The sequence below is a fragment of the Haliotis asinina genome, chromosome 10 (assembly GCF_037392515.1).
Source record: "Haliotis asinina isolate JCU_RB_2024 chromosome 10, JCU_Hal_asi_v2, whole genome shotgun sequence".
Taxonomy (NCBI): Eukaryota; Metazoa; Mollusca; class Gastropoda; order Lepetellida; family Haliotidae; genus Haliotis; species Haliotis asinina.
In genome coordinates, this window is record NC_090289.1 from 49,281,122 (window position 1) to 49,305,065 (window position 23,944).

At 37.1% G+C, this 23,944-nt stretch overlaps 1 protein-coding gene across 1 annotated transcript in view; it reads right to left on the reverse strand.

Moving 5' to 3' along the window:
* Window positions 1–23,944, reverse strand: part of LOC137299129 (protein disulfide-isomerase A5-like) — a 39,562-nt gene that overhangs the window by 13,397 nt on the left and 2,221 nt on the right. The window contains exons 2-8 of the mRNA XM_067831659.1: window positions 9,495–9,624; window positions 3,009–3,096; window positions 2,237–2,305; window positions 1,381–1,426; window positions 1,182–1,274; window positions 861–921; window positions 112–179 (exon numbers count right to left, since the gene is read on the reverse strand). Of these exons, the coding sequence (XP_067687760.1) occupies window positions 112–179; window positions 861–921; window positions 1,182–1,274; window positions 1,381–1,426; window positions 2,237–2,305; window positions 3,009–3,096; window positions 9,495–9,624 (555 nt within the window). The remainder of the gene's footprint in view (window positions 1–111; window positions 180–860; window positions 922–1,181; window positions 1,275–1,380; window positions 1,427–2,236; window positions 2,306–3,008; window positions 3,097–9,494; window positions 9,625–23,944) is intronic.

The following is a 23,944-nucleotide window of genomic DNA, read 5'->3' on the forward strand; positions in this document are numbered from 1 at the left end:
GTATCATATAACTGAAATGGAATTACATCATCTTTCAGCAGGCATAACTTACTTGGGTTCTATTCTAGAATGTCCCTTTGTCGTAGTGAACATTATACTCTAGACACTTACATAGTTACCCCGTAGTTCCGTGGCAGCAGACGCAAATTCGGGCTTCAATCGCTTGCAGTATCCACACCCTGTAAATATCGCCTTAGTTACTTCCCCAAAACATCCACTTACAATTATCTTTAAGCCTTAAACATATTATTATTTCATCATAAACTTCATCAGAATATATCACAGGACCAACATGGTGTCATAACGCAGACAATTTAATTTAAGTAAGCTTTAGCAGCAAACCAACAAAATAGGTCCTCATTGACTTACAATCTTGTCAAACATTTACTGACTCAATCTTCATTTAAAGTTCTATCTCATTATAACATAGGGTAGTAGAATCATGTTGCTTAAGTCAATATATCATTCTTAATCTGTACCAAGATTACAGGGCCCACCTTTCAAAATTGTCATGACATGCACTATGAAGGATGAGATGTAATAAAACCATTTTCACCTCAGAGGATATGTTGAAGGTCAGGAAATCAGTGAAATATTGATATAATGTTCCTCAAAATTTGAAGATGTTTGTTTGACTAATTCTATCCTGAGCTATTCATTTAGCATTATCCAAAACCAGCAAGCATTGATACAGACAAATTTCAAATCTCGATTATTCGAACCAATCTTATAACTTTCATACTGATTGAATGATGATCTCCATTTCTGAAATGATGTAAATTCCATAGGATAGGATGACTTTTCTTATACCTAAGTCCATTAATGCATTGGGCTTTCTGCCCAGAATATGTTCTACTCACATGGTGCGTAAAACATCACCAACATCGGATGTTTCTCTTTTCTCAACAATTTGTTAAATCCCTGAAACAGAAAATATTAGAAATAAAATAAATATTCCACTTGACAACTAATTTTAAAGTTTAAAGAGCTTAGTCAAATAACCACACATCACTAATGAGGTAATACTGTAAATCGATAATTCACATGACTCGTTGGGTTGGTGGTGTTGGGTGCTGATTGGGTGATACATAAGGGAGATAACTGATAACACTTTAATGCACTGCATTACTTCAGCATGTTGTAAAAGAATAATGTTGTGATGCTGATGCTGTAGTACTTACATCCTCTTTGTCGATGTGGACAACATCCTGGGCTGTGGAGTCCTCCTCCCAGGGCAAGTCACCAGTGGGATCTAACATGAAATTCACCATCGACTGAAAACATGAACACATAGACAACTCAGCATCTTGATGGGTATCGTAACCTTGATGATACATGCAAGTCATAATGCCCTTTACTCTATACCACAAGAAGTCTTACCTTGAACACCAACTTTCTGTCATAATCACGGTTGTAATCACCATCTCTGAAAAAGATGAGAGGGTGATATTATGGTATACTTAACATAACCAGGATGTAGGGTAACATGACAATCAATTGTATCTGACAAGGACAACAGAGTAGAAATATATGTACCGCTTGTAAGCGTAGTGAGGCAAGTGTACTGTGATGTAAGAGGGACTGTGATAAGTGCACTGTGACACAAGCATACTATGACATAAGTGTACTCTGATATAAGTGTACTTGGACATAAGTGAACTGTAAGGCTGCATAAAATAAAATTAAATGTTTCACAAAATGTTTCAATGTTTTTATCAAAAGTGACGAGGGAGGTAGGGCTCTTTTATTTAATTTCTGATAAAAAAAAGTGACGAAGGAGGAATACATTTTTATGTTTTTTCTCTCAGAAATACAGACCGGAAAGGTTAATGAGTTGTAGATTCAGTCACACTCATTCTCACGGACTGTAATTCTTATGGTGGACAAATGGATGATCGGAAAGTCAAAATAATTGTTTTTAAATGGCAATAAAAAAGTAAGTGCACTGTGCCGTTAGCATACTGTGATGTAAATGTACTGTGATATAAGTACAGTGTGACAGAAGTGCACTTTGACCTAAGTGTATAGTGATATAAGTACACTGTGATATAAGTTTACTGCAACATAAGAATTCTGTGACACCAGTGCGCTGTGATGTAAGTAAACTGTGACAGAAGTGCACTGTGATATAAGTGTACTGTGACATTTGCATACTGTCACATAAGTGTTCTGTGACATGTGTGCTGTGACATGAGTGTAATATGAGGAAAGTGAACTGTGACATAAGTGTACTCACTTAAAATGCTTCAGGGTGTATGGTGCTGCAGGTGTGGACTTCAACTTCTTGCACAATTTTTTTTCCTCTCTGCAAACAGAAAGAATTTTAATCCTAGTCAATATATGGAAATGAGCAATGAGTCACAAACTAAACTAACAACTTGTCACCATCCTGTCTCACAAAAATCAGATCTGTTACATTTGATTTGATACTTCTCTGTTAGAGGATCTGAGGAAACCTCCACAAAATGTCATGCGTGGGAAAAGCACTGTGCATTTACTGACCAATGAATCAAAACAAAAGCTGCACTGGTACTTAATAAAAAAGGTGTCAACATCTCAGCTTCATTTTTTCAAAACTTAAACAAAAGAAAACACACACAGAACACAAATATTCAATATGATACTCACTATTGAGTGAGTGAGTTTAGTTTAGCAATATTCTAGCTATATAGCGGCAGTCTACAAATAATGATGAAATCATAAAACTACTCTCTACTACATTACAGCAATACCTAATGCTCATTTTCAAGACGTAATATCAGGATACAAGGTGGATTTACTTTGTCCCTCCAGATGCTGGTGATTGTGCTCAAACTTAAATTATGATTATGGGTATGGTGCTGTCAGACAAATTTTGCAATCAAAATCGGGGTGAATCTGGGAATCAGTGATTGCTGATAAGGGACACAACTCTGCACAACATTATGGATGAAGCCAATAACAAAACAACCGATTGTACTGATCACTGTTTCATAGCGATTAGTCCTCCGATTTGTTAGTTCACCTACCCACAGTTAATGAAGGCCATAGTGCCCTTTCCTTTCACCTCCTCAGCCACATCCTCAAATAATGTCATGGACTTCGATGCTGCCTTTTCTGAGGAAAGTGAAGACATGCTTGTACATTATGCAGAGAGAGAGACTGGGCAATACATACAGAGTCTTACATTCATTATAAATTGCTCAAGTTAGACATTACCTGTGAAAATTATAGGACATGAGTCATACAAAAATATATAGTTCAACTAAACAACAAAAATGATCAATTATAGACATACCGGATATCTCTGTAATCAAGTCTGGATTGAAAATAGTGGTAAAATAGCAGGAATGAAACATGTCCATTTTAGGAAACCTGAGGCTGACAGCATGGACAATAACACATTAGAGTCAGCGTGCGACTCTCTCTAACATTCAAGCTACATCGCTGCAGCCGGTAAATAAAGGTAAACAAAGTCTGGACCAGGCATTCCAGTGATCAACGTCATGAGTATCATTCTACACAACTGTGATACAATGACATGAGTCAACTACGTCAGCAAGCCTGACCACACAATCTCATAGGTCGCCTCTTATGACAATCACTGAGAAAATGGTGGAACTATTAAAACTCAGCCAAGCTATCTCCATCATCTACTGTCCATTACCAAGATTCATGTGACTCTTTGTGGCACATTTCTGATTAGTGATGCATGGTTTAGGATGCACTTGGATGAGTTCGTCATACATATTTTCAGTACTGAGTTACATTTGCACAGTGCTGTGATCCTGGTAGTGACAACATATACCCTGACACTGTGTTACCATGGTTACATGACAAGCCCATTCCATCTTGGTGCAGAATATAATACAATTGTGAAAAAGAAGGCAGAAATTAAACAAAAAACTAAGTAACGAAGCAAGCTACCTGGTTACAAAGCTGATCAACAATGATACGCAAGCAAAAAAGTGTTTGTATGAAAACTATAAAGAATGTAAACAGAAACCCTGTATCACATATTCAGCAGTACTGCAACTCTAAACGGAGTTATCAGCAATCATCATCAAGTTTCTAGAAGTTTATCCCAGTAAGCCATGTGGTAAACCACCCTACACGAAAACAGTTAATAGAAGTGGAAACGTAAGTTCATTAATATGTGATATATATTTATCATCTAATGGAGGGTGTTACTGGTGCAACAAAGCAATCTAATAGATTTGGCATCCATAGCTCATAAACATGCAAGTTAGGTCAATACACAAACTACTTTCACAAAACTCAGTACATGTCATGTCAATCCTAAATTGTTAACATTTTGTTGATTTTGTTTACACTGCATGAGCAAGTTTGCAAACAAACACGGCAGCCCCCATTATCCACCTTGGTGATTCTGCAATACTTAATGGCAGAGGTTCTTGGAACATTACTGCAGTCACTGACTTTAGAAAACAAGAAACACATTATGAGGCAAGTGTGACAGGCTATCATCCAAGAATGGTATGAACCAAGGATTTCAATCTATCAATCACAACAAGGCAGACGACGAACTGATTCCATCCGTCATCAGAAACTGGTATTGATGAGGTGATCACCAACAATGAAAACAGAAACACTGCCAAGAAAACCCTGCCCAATCTTGCTGTTCTTTCTAGATACGACCACTTTTTAAACAAGAGCTATGACAGCATCATTATGACTAACCCTATGTTGCTGTCATGAAGTATTCTTATGCGAATACTCAATTCCCTTCATACAGATTCATGTACCATTTGCTTCTATTTCTGGAGGAATTTTCAGAATGACATTATATGATAAACACATACGCTGAATGCTTGCATTATACATTTTCCACACTTTATATGATATTAATGATACGGCAGCACTCAGTTAATAAACTCTCTATATTGCCTGGAATAAGCAGGTAAGGTAAACTGGTCACCATTAAAAAGTATTATACTGTTACTTTACCCGGTTTAAGCATAGCGTGATTACTTAACAAGTTTAAGCCTTGAGCTATTACTTTACCAAGTTTAAGTATAACATTGTTACTTTACCAAGTTTAAGTATAACATTGTTACTTTACCAAGTTTAAGTATAGTATTGTTACTTTACCAAGTTTAAGTATAACATTATTACTTTACCAAGTTTAAGTATAACATTGTTACTATACCAAGTTTAAGTACAACATTGTTACTTCACCAAGTTTAAGCATAGAGTTGTTATTTACCAAGTTCAAGTGCACTGTTGCTACTTTACCATGCCTAAGAATTATGTTGTCAGTGGACGGAATTGTGTCTTGTGAGCTAGTTGGCTTTTATGCCTCTGTTGGCAATATTCCAACAATATCATGTTAGGGGACACCAGAAATGGGCTTTGCACATGTGGGGAATTGAATCCATGTCTTTGGAGTAATGAGCAAAGATTTTAACCCCTAGGCTACCCCTCTGCCTCTTAACTGGAATAAGTGTAAGCAGAATTTAACAGTATAAAGTGAATGCGTTAGTGAATGAGTCAGTAAGGTTTTAATAATAATGGCTCCTCAGGTTTGTTAAGCTGATGAATGCCATGATTCAGAATACTCATTTCAAATATCAATAAAAACAGTTACTTTGAGTCTTAAATTTATGAGAAAAAACATTTTCACAATTTACTGATATGAACTTCAATGCACACATATTCAAGGGACATCAAGCTTTTTAATCACAAAGCATTTAAATCCCAGAGCACATTCACTAACACACTGCCAGTGTCTAAGGAGAGACAGCAAAAACAAGACTTGGTCTTAGAGCAGCAAAAAGTCTTCTGCAAACACGGAGGTCTGTATCAGTGTGAGAGAGCACAAAAGTGTCTTGGCTATGTACACCATAGTAACTGTCACTTGTTTGAAATCTGTTGACATTTACCTCTTATACCTCAAGAATAAATTGATTCCGAGGGAAACAGATTGGTGTTATGTGAAAAGGAAATGTAGTAAAGACAAAAACACATCCTAATTTATTGACATCCTGTTCACTGGCATAAGCATTGAAGAGGTGGGTGGGGCAGAATATAAACTGTATGACAATAATAACACTTGTCTAACAAAGACGGTCTTTTCGTTAATGTGTGGTGTGTCTACACATCTGTGTGGTACTGTGTACATATCTGTAAGTGTGTCTCTATGTCTTTCTCTCTGTGAGTCTGTGCACGTCTGTGTGAGTGTGGTGGAATTTGGGTGAAATATCACAATATTGATGATTGGCTCATTACCAACAATCAATGAAAAAAACTGGGGGGATTTTCCTATTCAGGTTGTTATTGCAAATGAGTAAAACATGATACAACTTGCTCCTTTAATACATCATGAACGTAAACTTCAGAGCCTAACATAAACATTTCAGTGAGTGAAGTGAGTTCCTAAGAACTAAGCATATTTTCAGGCCCTGACATATTCTAAGATATGGTCCATCATCAAATATTTCAAAAACTAAAATCAGTATTTCCAAAATCATTTGTGTTATAAGAAAATGTGATCAATTGCTTGGAGGTGTTTGGTCTGACATTGCAATTATTCAATTATTTCAAATGATCTGAAAACCACCACTGTATGAATGTGTGTGTGAGCGTGAGGATGTCTGTGTTTCTGTGCATGTCTGTGTGAATATGTGTTACAGTGTGAGGCTACATCACAACGGACACACACTACATCAAAGTTACATCATGCTATGGACACATTACATCTTCAGAGATGCCAACTCCCAAGTGTTGCAAATAGTAGTTTCAGGGATCAAAATTAGTTGGTTGACTATAATATTAGTAGTCAACTAAATACCCAAAATCACAATGGATTCTGAGAAAGCTTTAGTTTCACATGCCTCTAACAGCAAATTTTCAAATTATCAGCATTACATTTCCTCTCTTTTTGGAGAAAATGTAATTAATAAACCAAAAAATATGGTTTTGCCCATATATCAGAATGTCAGTTAATTTTCTTAAAATTTCATAGAATTTCTAGTGCAGTCATGTAGTTTTAGGCTAAAATTTCTAGTGACTAGGATAAAATGTCGAAGAGGTTGGCATATCTGGATTTTGGTCATAGTTCAAATGATACTGATCACTAACCAACACATCTGAACTACCAGTACTCTTCATCATTCCTATTACCTTCTTCCCCTGATCATACATCAGATATTCCCAAAGTCAGGCAATCACAGCATGGTACATCAAACATGAAAAACCATGTGTTGCCCTTGATCAGCCAAAGGGTTGAACCACAGATAACGAACATATGTCCCCCAAACCTAATTAGATTTTAATATTTAATAACTGCATGGTGTGATGACATACAACATGGGATGGACCACAGAACTTGCTGTATATGTGATACTCACTGTATAAGCTATGTACTCTACGCATCCTTGTGACCTGGATTGAGTGATTAGTAGCAGTAACACAGCAATATCATGGCAGGGGACACCAGACATGGACTTCACACAAATGCCCTATGAAAACAGGCCTTCTGCAGTTAAAGCTAAGGCTTTAACCACTAGTCTATACCATGATCATACTCTGAACTAAAGAATCAGCTGTGATCTTTCTACAAGGGAGTTAACTGTGACTGACTGAATGAGTGCATGTTGTCTGTACACCTTATTCAGCTATATTTCAGTAATATCACAGCAGCACCTGAGCAAAACAGTCTGGACGAGACAACTGGCTGATATAACAATGGCTGATACAGACTGACAAATGGTTAATAGTGCTAGATCATTGGTTGATATAGTTAGACGGGTGGTTGATAGTGCTAGAACAATAGCTGACATTTACACCATTGGTTGATTCTTCTAGACAATTGGATGACAGTGCTAGAACAATCGTTGATTGTGTTAGAATACTGACTGATGTACAAACAATGATACGCATGTTTTGGGTATGATGAAATAGAACAGCTCACAAATAATGACCAACACAGTGTCACAAGTCATAACAGAGGTCATAACAAGGTGTCTCAGTGAACCGGTGTATCCTGCCCACCACCTCAGTCTCACAAGTCATAACAGAGGTGTCTCAGTGACACCGGTGTATCCTGCCTACCACCTCAGTCTCACAAGTCATAACAGAGGTGTCTCAGTGAACCGGTGTATCCTGCCTACTACTTTTCACACTCAAAATCGACACGAGAATGTTTCAAACAATCAGCAATGTTTCAAAGGTTGCAGTTCTTAATGGAATCACCACAGAAAAAAGGGAAAGGACTGTATGAGTTGTTGCAAAACAATTAATTGTGTTAGCTTCCCAAAGAGCAAAAGTGTTTGCCCACAGCTGTAGCCCTGTTGCTGACCACTGTCCAAGATGTGACTTACCCTGCAGCACGACTAGATCTACCTACAAACAGCAGCAGCATATTTGATAGCACCTCTTGCACTGACACATGCATATCACCTCCATTTCACTTCAGAAAGTTAAATGCATTATTGCCCAACCAACCGTTTAAGTTCTTTCAGCGACATTTTAGAAGCTGTAGTTGTAAGGAAAACCAAGTTCCATGGATAGTCAACTTCTCTACTGCAATAAGTGAGACATTTTGGTGTAGGTACTAATACCTTTAGCAAATACCCGATAATGGTCTCACATATTGCAAAAACGTCTCACACATTGCAATAAAGAAATTGACTATCCATAGAACATGGTTTTCCTTCAACTGCATAAGGTAAGCTATGGCAGGCTTAGCTGATAAAGTGGTTGCTGGAAGGGTGAGGATGAATACCTATCCCTGAAATATGATGACAGTCTGCACCAGAACACTTATTGTCTGTTTGACTCAAAAGCAAGCGTATGAATTGCAATCTCATTCCTAAACTGATATACCCAATGAATGGCTGATCTTTATGAAAACATCATACCAACTCTATGAGTTTTTTTGCAGAATTTTTGTCCTAAAAATAAACAAGTTGTTCAACAAACTATCATTAAAAACATTGAAATAGTTCACAGTTTCTTACAAGAGGGAGTGCAGAGAAAGGGACAGCCAGGTGTTCAAGAAGCATGTGCACAAGAGCCGAGAAAGTTTTTAATCATTAACCTGTGGTGTGCCATATCCATCCTTTCTCTCACACCTGGCTGTGCCTTTCTCTTCACTCCATCCTCCTAACAAATAGTAAACTGTGTCAATATTTTAATGATAGATTATTAAACAACTTGGGGGGTTTAGGACAAATTTCTGCAAAAACCTCATGGAGCTGGCATGATGGTTTGATTATGATCAGCATTTCACTGAGAATTTTCTGTTTATGTTTGTTGAGTTAGATTGCTATTCATTGGTCTCCTTTTGAGCCAAATGGACTATGGCGATTGTCTTCCAAAGTTAAGGTATTGTACAAGGTTTACTTTGTTCTAAGGTCATTGTAACTCCTATGTATGATAACTAGCATTTATGACACTGTAAGTGCCATAAGCCTCAATGGCATTCTGTTACACATAAGTGAAATTTTATCTAATCTGCTTATCACACACAAAGGTAATAGTAAATAACTTACCGGATTGAGCAAATATAACCAGCAGGTTTGTTTTGGTCCTGAGGAGTTTCTTGTATTCCTTGTAATCGTCTACCCTGAGGATGAGGCTGGGCTTCCCCTGCTTGGCCTGCAGGTGGGTGGAGATTAGAGACTGAAACACAAACACAAATGTAGTACTTGGTCTGTGACACATAAACACAGATACAGTACTTGGTCTGTGACACACAAACACAGATACAGTACTTGGTCTGTAACACACAGATGTAGTACTTGGTCTATGATACACAAACCCAGATATGGTACATGTTCTGTGACACACAACACAGATGTAGCACTTGATCTGTAACACACACACAGATGTAGTACTTGGTCTGAGACACCGATTTAGTCCTTGGTTTGTGACACATAAACACACCTGTAGTACTTGATCTGTAACACAAACACAAATGTAGTACTTGATCTGTAAGACAAGCACAGATATATTACTTGATCTGTAACACAAACAGATGCAGTACTTTATCTGTAACACAAACACAGATGTAGTACTTGCTCTGTAACACAAACACAGATGTAGTACTTGGTCTGTAACACAAACACAGATATAGGATTGATGTATAATAGGTATATTGGTGATAACATAAAGATCAAAAAATAAATAATTTGATAAATTACACAGAATCTAATGATATTCCGGGAATATATTTTAATAGATTTTAAAAATACATATGGTCCATTCTCCTGTTCATTCCTTAAGAAATTATCATTATTTGCACTTGGTGAGTTAATGTTAACCACATTATCAAGTGGTTTGATATTCCTTACAATGAATCAGATTCCTGATGATTGATATGTTGCTCATTTAAGTATAGTGATTCCACAACAGGAAAATCTTGGGACAACAAATCCAATGCACATAATTCACTGGTATTCAATCCATATTTGTATTTCAAAAAACCAATCCGGTTGATGTTCAATCAGTCAGACATTTTCATTCAACAATTACAAATGATGACAAGGACGGTTTTCATGATTGAAGACTTTGATTTAAAGAAAAAGTCATTCCTATGGCAGATTAACTATATGATGACATGAGAACATCAAAATTATCGTGAGCATCGCGTGTATCGCATGCACCTTATTTCTTTCAGAACAGTATACATTCTTGTGAGCCTTGTAACGATCCAATCATAATCAGCGGCTGATGGTGAGAGCGTAATCATTGTTTAATGCTGCATCAGCAATCTTGCCTCTTATCAAAGTGGTTATTGAAGCTGAAATGCCATCCAGATGTAAACACTACAGTAGCCTAATGTGACCCGCGTTATTTCTTTAACTGAGCATGCAGGTCGTGAATGGTTATGTACACTGACTCATGTTATCCTGTCTACTAATAAACATGGCAGCCGCACAATAAATACACACACCTATATTCTACATCCAGTTCACCATGTTAATTTCACATCAAAAGCACAAAATTCAATATGTTCAGGCTTCATTTATACAGAATGCAATACTGACACTGAAATCAATATCCGCCTTAGTTGAGGATGGTTGGCTTCAGGCACTGTTTGAGACCAAACTTCAATTGATCTTGGTATTTTACTGAAGTTTGGAAGGACTGTGCAACCAAACCAATGATCAAGCAATTAAGGCTGTTTCTATTAACCCTCAATGATCTAATCCAAAGAATATTTTCAAGCAGCCAACTGGCTTCTTTTCAATTTGAAGGAAGAAAAAACTTGCTGCTTGCTAAATCCTGCTGTGCAAATAATGTAGTTGACAGTCAGTGGATATGAATCCATGAAGGTTGCAATGGTCGTCTGTTTCTTGTGGGCGGGAGCTTTTGAGTGTACATAGGAGATGCTGCAGTTCACAGCTGATGCAGCCAAGGGCTAAAGGCTTCAGCATCTGTCAATCTATACAGAACATGTAATGGTGCCCAAAATGAAGTCATGTATAAGGTCAAATAAAAATATTTCTATACAGAAATCCCTTCCCTTCCAAGTCTTAATTTCAGGAGCTGTGAAGGGGATGTAGTGCAAAGCTTCATCTTGCATATGAATTGAAAAGGAGTCCAAATAAGATTGAAGATCCTGGAAAGCTACACCTTCATTATTTATACATTTTACAGTAACCTCTTTGCTGAAGGGAATATTTCGATTGCTTAGGGATTGAGTATATGCTGCTTAGTAGTGAGTAAGTGAGTTTAATTTAATTCCACACTCAGCAATATTGCGATTCTCTGTAAACAACCGAGTCTGGGCCAGACAATTCAGTGATCAACAGTATGAGCATTGATCTGCACTGGGAACTGATGACATGTGTCAACCAAGTCAGTGAGCCTGACCACTTGATCCCGTTAGTCACCTCTTACGACAAGCATTGCCACAAGCGACCTTTTGTGGCAAGCACTGGTTGTAGAAGACCATTCTACCCTGAATCTTGATGGATCTATATAGGGACTGAGACAGACAGAGCAGAGAAGTGGAGACAGGGGTGCTAGGGTATTGAAGACGGATCAACATTTTATAAAGTATATGCTCATGGACCTGCAATATAACTCTAAAGTGTGCTTCATTAAATTGATTTTATGCGCACTTCAGTTATTGTTAAGTAGCTTCATTAAAGGTCACATGCCACCAAAAAATCAAACAAAATTAAAACACAATCATCACTTATTCATGACATATAATATACATTGCTACAAGTAAAAATTCAAATAAACAAAATTATAAGATTCAAAAGGGCAGTATTTTGTACTTGGGCTTACTTCTCTCGAAATGAAGTCCTCTCGAGATCAAACCCAGTCATAGCAGGTGGGTGTGCACTCAAGTGTAACGACTACCTCCGATTGGCTGGCTCATTTGCTGATACGCTGAGGGTTCATTGTGTTTACAGAAAGATGATCTGTTTGATGGGCATTTCAGAAGTATGGCGAGTCACAAGAAAGTAAGATTCTTTATGGATAACAACTTCTTTTATTGTACTTGATATTGATGTGTCATTTCAGTACGGATTCATATACTGTTGTGAAACAAAATCATATACACTAGAAGAAGTTGTTATCCATAAAGAATGAATATATGGAGATGTTGGGTTTTGCAAATACATGTTCTCAGAATTTGCATTCGATCCAATAAAAAAATATCTCAGTAGAGATGGTGAAGTATTGCATGGCTACTAACTGTCATTTGTCCAAGCAAAAAGCAGGACTTGAAACTGACAAAAGTTTGCACCAGTTTCTGTCAGATCCAGTCATTCGCAAAACATGGACGCAGTTTGCTTGCAAACCACAGACATAGAGACATGTCATATGTACAAGCATCACACCTGCCTTATTATATAATATGGCAGAGACAGGGATCAGGTACATGAGTCATAAATCAGTTAAATTTGTTTAAGGGGTATAGCCTGATACATGTTAAGTTCAATTTGTATGTGGTCAATGACTGAAGCTGTGTATTGCATATTGTCTTGTCTTTAGTAAGGCAGACATATAGGTGTCAATAGACCAGACATTAAGCTTTCTCTGTAACAGAGGCTGCTTATCACAATCAAAAAGTTTTTTTATGTAACAAGTAGATTGTTTACTTGTTTGTGTACACAACCAAGATTAGACTGCTGCTCACAACCTCATTCTCCGGGCATGCATACTGTTTCAAGCTCCGCGAACCTATTCACTGCACATGCGTTATGGGCACAGTGCAGCGCAGCACAGCAGTTGAAACCATTTTTTGCCCCAGTGCTGGGGGAAATTTAGTAAATCGTTTCAACTGCGATTTCGCAGGCTTTTTTTCAATCACATTTTTTCAACTTTAAAGGTTGAAATGGCATCTTTGATGATTTGTTTCGGTAAGTGCATACTGAATGGTATCAGAATCTGTAAAGTTGTATTTTACATTGCATGTGACCTTCAAATGATGATCTACATTGCAATTACCCTTCATTGGCAGTATATATGTTAGAGAAAACACTTCTCGGTTTTGGTAGACAATGTAAAACCATCGGGGGCGGGAAATCACTCCCCCTCTGGTTTTACATTGTCTACTAAAACCTCAGAGGCGTGTTTTCTCCTACACTTAGAGACTAATTTGTACAGACAGGTTAATGGTGACATCATTTTTCATTACTGGCTATTGAAGGCTTCATTAGTTTTCAAGCAATCGCATTCCCAAAAATCATGATTTGAAATAAGTATTTATAGGATCTATGCCTACTAAGATATATCAAACATCTCTTACAAAGTCAGAGTCACGTACCTAGTTACATTAAAAAGTACTGGAAACCCTAAGCACTTAAAAATATGAGATGTTTGTCTGTGATGATCTTTTAACTTTCATTTATATTTCATTCGCCGAGACCCCTGCTCCGGGTTCAAACTGGTCTTCAGTATTCCATGCTTGTCACAAGAGGTGACCAACAGAATTGGGTGGTCTGATGTTTGCAGACTTGGTCGACACATTAATGAGTCCCAATAGTGTAGATAGATGCTAATGCTGTTGGTCACTGGATTGTCTGGTGCAGATTTGACTACTTACAGACCGATACAGCTGAATACTGCTGACTAGGGTGTTTAACTACAAACCAAACAACCAACCAATCATTTGCAGAAGTCTCTATAATTCTTCAGCATTTTTAACCTGTTATACATGGCACAACCTATTACAAGCCGAAAGAGGAGTATGCATAAATCAATGACAATGCATTCAGTCCTAAGGTAATACCCAGCTGTTGCATATTGTGTATTGTACTGCTGGGTCGTGACCACCATTAGGCACAGACCACTGTGATCCATGATACTGACCTTGGTGTCACCACCCAGAGTCAGCAATCCATATCTGTACTGGCCCCAACACATGTTACAGCACAATCAATGCACTAATTACATCAACTTCAACAATGAACATACACCAAGGCTCGTGTTTGTCAGTGATAGAGAAACATTCAGAATGCAGCCCCTGCAAGGAACAAAGAGTCATCAGAAGATGACACATCCCCACAGCCCCATCTGAAAGGACAAATCATCTGACAGTTACTTGATGCTTTCTTAAAAATAGTTTGAATTGTTTCCATAGAAATTATGAACAACAGTCATCAGAAGATGACATCCCCCCAACTACCACATATTTGACAGGACAAATCATGATGACTGACAGTTATTTGATGTTTTCTTAGATTAAGTTTGAATCATTTCCATGGAAATCATGAAAAATATAAATACCACATACAGTCGAACAACGTTTATCCGGACGTTTTGGTTTCACTCGAAAATCGTCTGGATCGCGAGATGTCCGGTTAACTGGATCAACAAGCAAAAAGTGAAAAGCCCAAAAATTTCATGTACGCATATCAATCAGTAATATTACTGTCAATAGTAATAACAGCAAATCATCATAACATACAAGTGTACTGATAATACATGGAAGGTGGAACGCAGGTTACCATTTGTCAGGTTGTCTCGTACGTAATCATGTAGCTAGCGTGTGGAGCTTCAGGTGCTAAGTTAGATGAAATCGATGACAAAAAGTCTCTATTTTGCCAAATGCATACTCTTTTTCTGTAATTTTAAACACCCTAAAACATATGACATCACGTCGAACTTATGCTGTCTGCAGAAATTAAACTTTCAGATGGGATCACATGACTTAGACCATGTGGCAGGCTATTTTTAACTTACATCGCGACAGATAGTAGGGGTAAATTTATAAGTGTTATATACAGTACAATTACAGTGTAGTTTACCTTAATCCTACTTAACATGTGTTTTCATTACTGATGAGATGTTCTCACATGCGCCAAATACTAATGAACAACCTCAAGCGACACGAGTCTTTAGTGTTTTGATGGTTAATTAATCAATTCACATCAAATGCCTTCCGATAGCTTAAAAGTGAAATCACCTGGTGATGAGATAAACAATAGTGACGTGACACATACACATGCACGTTGCACATACCTCCCCATCCGGATAACTGGATAACTTTTGAATGGAAATCTATAAGAATGGTTTGATAATTCGCCGTCCAGGTCCAGAAGCGTGGGGTCCGGTTAAGCAAGTACAATTAATGAACATAAGTTTCTCTTCACATATAAATCATCTAGAAGGCAGGGTTTCCGGATATGTCGGGTCCGAGTTAATGGGGTTCGACTGTATATGTAACAGCAAAAGGCACCACTTCAAGATCTGTCTCAAATATGTGCCAAGATCTGTTGAAAGACATGAAATGGTTTTTGAGTTGAGCTCCACAAACGAAACCCCTCGGTCCCTTTTGAGACCAAGTCCGAACTGTTTCCATGGAAACAGGGGAAAATAAAAATGCCAAAAAATCTGTAAATAGCAAAAGGCACGACTCTGGGGTCTAGGTCATATATCTGTCAAGTTTCGCTGAAACTAAAACATTAAGATACTAAAACTTTTTCAAGTTGTGCTCCAGAAACAGAGCCAATCCCTCCATTTTGAGACTGTCTGTATCTTTTCCATGGAAATGATCAATGACAAAAATCTGTAAATAGCAAAAGACACCACTTTAGGGTCTGCTTCACATATCTGCCATGTTTTGCTGAAAGATGTTAAGACGTTTTTGAGCTCTGCTCCGAAACGAGGCCCAATTGGGAACTGACAGTTTTCATGACACCATTTATGACTCCACAACAGACTTTCAGCTGACAACATGCCATGTCTTTTTAAACTACTCATTATCCTTTATATCACAAGTCCTTTAGCCAGTCCTATGACTTCGTAACTAGTCCTTCTTGACAAAAGGCTACAAGATATACCATGTTTAGATTTTCTGTCCGTCCTGTTTTATCTGTAGTAAACCTGTATCACCAGCAACTGGTCTTGATTTAACAGTCTAAGCATAAATGCCGGAATATTTTAGAAAGTTGTGCTTGAAGTCTATGGTAGGCCTTAGGTCTATTGTAGAACCTTGCGCTAAAAAAACATTTCGACAGCCAGCATCAACCAAGCACCAGCCCGTTATGTGCACAACATGAATGAATAATTAAGTAGCTATACAAAATAGATATCGTCAGCCTCACCCAGAAATTGAAACTGACCTAAGTGAAATGAACAGTGATGAAACAAATAGTGTTACAAAGAGAAGAAAATTTCATTAGTGTATTTACATTGATCACATGATCACATTTCACATGTGTCAATCAATACCAAAGGAGATTTGGGTATTTATTGACTGCAGCTGGCTCACAATGGAGATTTCACCTGTGCCAGATGAAGGGGATTGAATTCCTCATCACTCATCGGTTGATGGCACAAAACGTTCTCTAGAATTAATTTTTTTATTGTTTAAATCTAACACAGGTCTCCCATGAAATATAATTACCTAATAATTGATCCACTAATGTTCTAAGAGTACACTTTCCTCTATGATCCCACAGACACAAAAAAAAACATGCAATGTAATGTTATACTAAATACAGTATTTGATATAAGATTTCCCATAGAAATATTCAGAATGAAAGAAGACATAAATAGCTTCCACTGATATGAATGTGCCCCTTAGGGATCTTGGATTATCACACAAGTTGGGACAACCTAAAAACACTTCATGATTTACAGCTCGGTGCCACATCTCTGAATGGCTACAAATCACAATTATTTTATTGAATCTATGCATTTATCTTTTCCCTTGTCACTTTCTGGCTACAAATATAAAAGTGATCTCTGAAGGTTTCCACATTGTAAAAACATCACTTTTTCTTTATATGGGATCATGCTACAGTAATGGATGAGAGAATTCTGTAACCATAGTAACATGGAATTAAGTCATGAGGTGGTATTAAAGGATGAATTGCTAAACTTGTTCCTATGTGGCTGTTATGCAGTTGTTCTTCCCAAACTCATAAAATGTGTTCCAGAACTTATTAGTCTGTTATTAACAAGAATGTGTAAAATAATTAATCCTAAAATTAAAAAAAACATCCATCCTCCCTCCATCAGTACTCTTCAGGTATATCCGTGACATAAGGCTGTGAGTAGCTGCTGAAAGCTGTCATTGAAACATCAAGAAGAGCTTACAGGGATTTTCTCTCATACCCTCAAATTCACAAAGTGTCACCTCCCTAAGCAGCCCTCCCCAATGCACAAATACTACCCAAATATAGTGTACATCAAAACATCTCCTCCTCATCATGTATAACCAATCTCCTTAGTAACCCCAGGGCTAGCATAATTCCAAACATACACTGACCCCTAATCCATTACCAAGGTTCCTGGGATCACAACATGCCCACTCTAGATTGACCAATCAAATACTGCCACACAAGAAAGACTCAGCACGAGATATACGCAGGCTATGAAACTCAAAAAAATTTCAGGTAGACCATAAGGCTGGTTAGAAGTAAAATTTGCCAGCCCTGATAACAAAAAAATACTAATTTACTTAAAATAATTATATCAAAACCTGGCAGCTATAAAAAAACTAATATAAATGAAAGAAAAGAATTAACTGTTGGTTTCAGATTTGTTTAACACTTGAATTCATGTTATATATAGATCACTTCATCATGTTTTAATATCCTGACATATGATGAATATCTTCATATACATGTCTAAATTTTCAGGCCAACATCAGACAGGTGAATTTTAGAAAAGGCAGTCCTTGTTGAATGAAAATAACCTGTCCCGGGCGGTCAGTCGGGCAGAGAGGCATTTCAACCGCTGATGTATGGCATTTAAATGTCTTCTTTTTCAGATATAGTTATACGTACTTACTGGTTCATGTATCATGTGGTCCAAAGATCATCCATCGCCAACCAGTATATGTAATATGATAATGCCATGACATGAAGTGAACACTACTACAATATAACGCAACTTCAGGAGAATGCTAACTTGTTGCATTCGCACACATTTACGGATACAGTCTTCTGAACACGTGACTTTTTATTGAAATTCAGGCATATATACTGTCCAAACAAACTGTAGAAACAAATGCAAGAATTTTTATGAGATCTGCTCACTGAATGAGGAAAACGTATCTGTTTCATGGCTAAAATTAGTCAATGAGCGAGATTCATTGAACAATACCTGGACCAGTATTGAAATCAGGAATCTAGAATGTTTGTACATAAAACTGTCTTTTTTTCATCATTGTTTCACATACATGAAACCAGTGAAGATCAGGGTTAGACATGGTCATTGATCAATGCTCATGATTTTGAACACTGGATTTCTAATCCAGACTTGATCCTTTAGAAACTGCTGTAAAACGGCTGGAATACTTCTGAGAGTGGTGTTGAAGAACAAACAAACAACTAAATGAAATAAATAAGCAATCAGACATCATAACGTGATTGCCTGACAGAAACGGTGAATAATGCAAATATAAACCTAAATGCCTACTATAAAATCAGTTATCTTTCCTTACCTTGATGATAAAACATGTTTCCTTTCCATTCATATAAGTAGCAGCACTTTCATGTAAGTCCTATTTCGGTTTCTTGACCACCTGCATCGACTTCTCGGCCCAAACGTGTTAAACAACCATCAAAACAATGAAAGGTCTCACAATCTTTGTTAATCATATGTGAAATGAAACATTTTAGTCGTGACTATAGGGTATATATATTTCATTGTTCTTGATCAGTGAAATGAGACCAATGTTCCCCTACATTACTGTCAATTATGACCAAAGCAGTTTGGTATTGACCTATGGGTGCAGGACATAGAAAAAGGCGTTGAGACTCCCTATGCAAATATAAGTATTCACGGATCAAGGTCAGATGAGATAAGCAAACAGTGCAAGTGTTAGTTGTATTTCCTTTACTCAACAGCCAGGCCAGTCGGCTTAATGTGGAGCAGCTCAAACATCTGATCACAAGGATACTGCAAGATCCTGATAAACCACTCAAGGTGATCAGGGTGATGAAGATTTTCTCACATGATCCTGCTACAACAAACCTCTCCACATCTGTATCTTTCATATCAAATGTAATACATTTCTACTTCAATACTTTCAATCTATAGTTACCACAGTGTAATTTCTCAGATTAAAATGATGTTGTTTTAGTTTTGGTATAAATTTAGAAGTTGTATAATGACCAAGATTTTTTATGGACAAACTGTTAGTTCACCTCATGTAGGGGTCTGCAAAGACCCTGAAACATTTTGTTTCAAAGAATTAAAAAGAAAATTTATCTATAAAGGATCTTGGTCTGATTAAATTGATTTACATGTGTGTTGAACGGCTATCCAATCAAGTTAGCGTCATGTGGTAGAGAAATCTGTACTATTGGGCTTTACGTGATACACACGTGTGACCAGTACACACAAACACAGAGTGTGTATGCAGAATATATTTTCACTGCGTCACGCTGGACGCCATGCATTATTCATTGTACCACAACACATCTATGACTTTGTTAGGTGTGTGTTTGTTTGTTTCTTTCTTTCAGAGCATTTATGTGCATAACTTCAACCATCAGTATGTATGATCAATGATTTATTCCAGAGTCAATCAGTATTACCAAAACATGCAGTTCTCAACACCGTTACTTTGCTTCAACCTCATTTGGCCTGGAAGGACCTTGAAAGACTAATAATTGCAAGTATGTACATTGAGTAAAAGATTCATGCATGATATATTACTGATGGTGATAAGAAGATGGACATACTGACATAATTTTAAACCACCAATGGTGAATGAGCCGGCTTAGTTTTACACTGCCTTTAGCAACATTCCAGCAATATTATGGTAGAGGACACCAGATATGGGCTTCACACACTGTATCCATGTGGGGAATTGAACCCGGGTCTTCGGTGTGACGAGCGAACACTTTGACCACTACCACCCCTACAAACGATGGTGATTAACGTACCCAGGGTGTACACTATCATGTTTTTGCTATGGAATGAAACTTTATCACACTTGATTATCAAAAATGCTACACCAACATGGACAATCTTAGGTCTCCCAAGTACCATATTTCCTTGGAAAGCATTTGAAATCCCACAACTTGTCTCAGTTATGAAGAAAAATTATCACACTGAGGAGAAATAATAGCATCACCTGTGAAGTTTGCATCTGAGCAATTTTAAACTTATGTAGAAAGGGTAACTGCATGCATGATAACTTTCCACAAAAACAACTGACTTCCATAAACTGACTTTAAGCATTTCATTTGTGCAATATAAATTGTGTTTAGCACTATCTATGTGTACTAAACAGCCGTTTCAACACATTACTTGGTGAAGTATTTACATAAGTGAGGTTTGCTTTTTAACCAATCCAGATTTCTTTGAAATAAAAAAATATGTCTAAACCAAACTCACATGCATGCAATCCCATCTTAAACTATTTTGTCAATGAACTTAACAGAGCCTTTGATCTTCTTTCATTTTCCATGATGTTCTAAGAACATTTCAAGGCAATTTCTTTCTGCTTCATAAAATAGATGATGAACATGACGATAGAGCAGAAAGTAGCAATAAAATATGATGTGAAATTTAATTATTCAAGGTGAAATCCATCTGATCTTTAAATCCGCCATTTGCAAACTGTCATACATGAGACTCGAGATTAATATGAGCTGAAGCAAGTTTGGTTACATAAAAAGGTAAAGTACTGGCTAATAGAATTTAAAATTCTGAACATTTTATGGTGTCACACTTTGTACTTAAAGACCTTGACGTGAATATAATCTCTGCATTGTTATGAAAGTTTGCTTTTTTTCGTGTATTTTTTGTTATTGGCTAGTGTTAACAAATTCATGCAATTATCTCCCTAGCAATACTGCCTGTTTGTCTTAAACTGGTTCTTCGTTTGCGTGTGCCATATTGTGTTATGCTAGATGGGGCTCAGCTCATGTCTGTGCGTCTCATGAAAACGTGTAACTGTTGTGAGGTAGAAACCTGATGCACGAGAGTCCGAGTTTTAACGCAAAAACCTATTGCTTGGATTACTAATTGTTTTTATGAACAAATACGAGCCCTGAAGATGCTCACAGATACATAATACATGTTTAGCACCATTAAGATAACAACTTGCAAGCACTGTTTCATACATAATTATCAACAATGAGGCTTGAAATATCATAACAAATAACTAATTTGACAAACAACCCTAAAATTTCACTACTGGACATAGTACACTAAAAATTATGAAAGTCTGTCATTTGTAAAAAAATTTCAAACCGGAATGTATCACCACAGGGATTAAGATCGCAATATCCAGGCTATGTTGGTAAATTATTATAGTGCTGGTAGCGTTTACTGTCAGGTTCCACTCAGTGCTGGTAACAGTGTAATCTGGATGAATTTATGTTATTGAGCAAGTCATATCTTGCTGTGTTTATCAGCTGAATCAAGGACTAGGACAAAAAAATATAAAGAAGTCAGTTTACATGTTCATTAATCAGTCACATACACCACACACTGTACATTATCTTATGTTAAATTTCATGGAAGGCCAGACGTCAGTGTGTACAATAAAGTTGTGTGCAATGGTGCTTTTGTCAAGCAGAAAAGAAATTAAATTTATGAATAAAAATGTCTACAGAAAAAACAACAATTTATCATTGCATAGATAAAGCCATTGAGTAATGACATTCCTGGATAAAGTGAAGTTGGTTATGAATACCCTTCCTGCTCTGCTGATGAAGAATCGCCTGTTGACAGCGACAAGATTAATCATAACACGGTCGAGAAAATATTTTGATGGCGCATCCTAAATAATTTAATTGGTTCCATCTGGTGCAGTTGGTGACAAAAACTTAAATTGTACCCTGTACAATTGTCACTGAGATGAAGGGAAATACAGCAGAACATCAGTGATGTGACTTGCTACCCCATCTAAACACTTTCAGGAGGGAAACAAGTAACTACATAGTAATCAGTAATTACTAGGGGTTTCCTTGACATTTCATTAGTGTTTTAGGTTTGGAGTCCAGGGCCTTTTGTCCACTGTGACACAGACTAATGCTTAGTCACTGAATATATACAATTTTGATACTAACAAATAAACCCTTTTCAGTTGAAAAGGAGCCCCAGTGAAGAAGGTCTGCTTTATGTAGGGCTTTAGCAGATTAATAGTGACTCGGAAGAATTTTCTGAACTAATGCTTTTGTCCATCCCCAAGAGTTGAAGGGTGGGGAAAGTAAAAAGTTCAAAGCTGAGGGGTTTCAGTTATATGTTTACAGACTGGATGAGAAAAGTTGCAAGGGTGGGTTTACAAGTTAAGGTACACTAACAACTAGCTTCTGAAATAGATATGTTTTACAGAAAAATAGTTCACAGCTAAAAATATTATATATTTGACAAAAATAGTTAGGGATATATGTAATTTTTTTTTAAATTATGAATATTGACCAATTTATTCACTGATTCACTGATAAAATTTCAATCATAAAATACCAATATCCCTAACTTATTCTGTCCAGTATAGTATGAAAAGGAGCCTTGAGACTTTCTTCATTTCCTGAAGTTCTGGAAATCTAGACTTGCCACATTTTCTAGACTTTTGTGGTTTTTCTGGGATATATTTGCTTCAGGGCTGTATGACAGACTAAAGTTAACGGTGTGTTATTTTCAGGTTGAGACAGTGGGGTTAAAAGTTGAGGGGCTGTTTTAGAAGTTAAGCTTGTGGATTTAGAAGCTGAGGGAGTGGGTTTAGAAGATGACAGAACTGTTCTAGAAGTCAAGGGTGTGAGATTATAATTTAAAGGAGATAGTTCACCATTGGAGGGGTTTAGTAAGATGTATATTTTCCTTGAAATGCCACTCTATTACAAGGAATTGCAAAACCTGTTAGCATTAACTAATATAATACAATTTGTGTGTTCAAAACAGTTTAATGACCAGAGACTAGCCAACCTCAATACATCAGCTGAAAGGAGCAAACACATGTTACACTTCAATCAATCCACTAGCTGCATAAGAATACCAGAAGCTAGATCATATCCCAGTCTGAATTTCATTCTTATAGGCCAGATGTGGGGGAGTACATTATACAGCAAATGTTGAATCAACAATATCAGGCTGGCTGTATAGTTTTAGAGTTTCCAGTCTCCCATCTACCAATTCAGATATGAAATAATGAATAATATTCCTATCTCAATTTTCTCCCAAGCTGTGGAAGTTGAAGCCCTGATTTGACAAAATACACATTCCTAAAAATTGAACACTCCTCCATAACAGGCCAGCATGATCTCTATTCATCCATATTTATTAAATATTGTTTCTGAAGCAAAACTGCTAGGTCAACAATCAACAGATTGACAGGCAACAGAGAGGCAGGAGATCAGTTCTAATCTGTATCCAGACAGTGACGAAAACCAAATTTAACTTAGGTATCAAAGGGATACCATGTCACGATGGCTCCGGATACTAACCAACCAAGGTCCCAAATTTACAGGCATCTTTCATTTTTGTCAAATTAAATTAAATGAAAGTTTGCTGAACATTACTTTGTTTCATCACATCCTTCTCCAAGCAAGGGTCCCATTTCACAAAG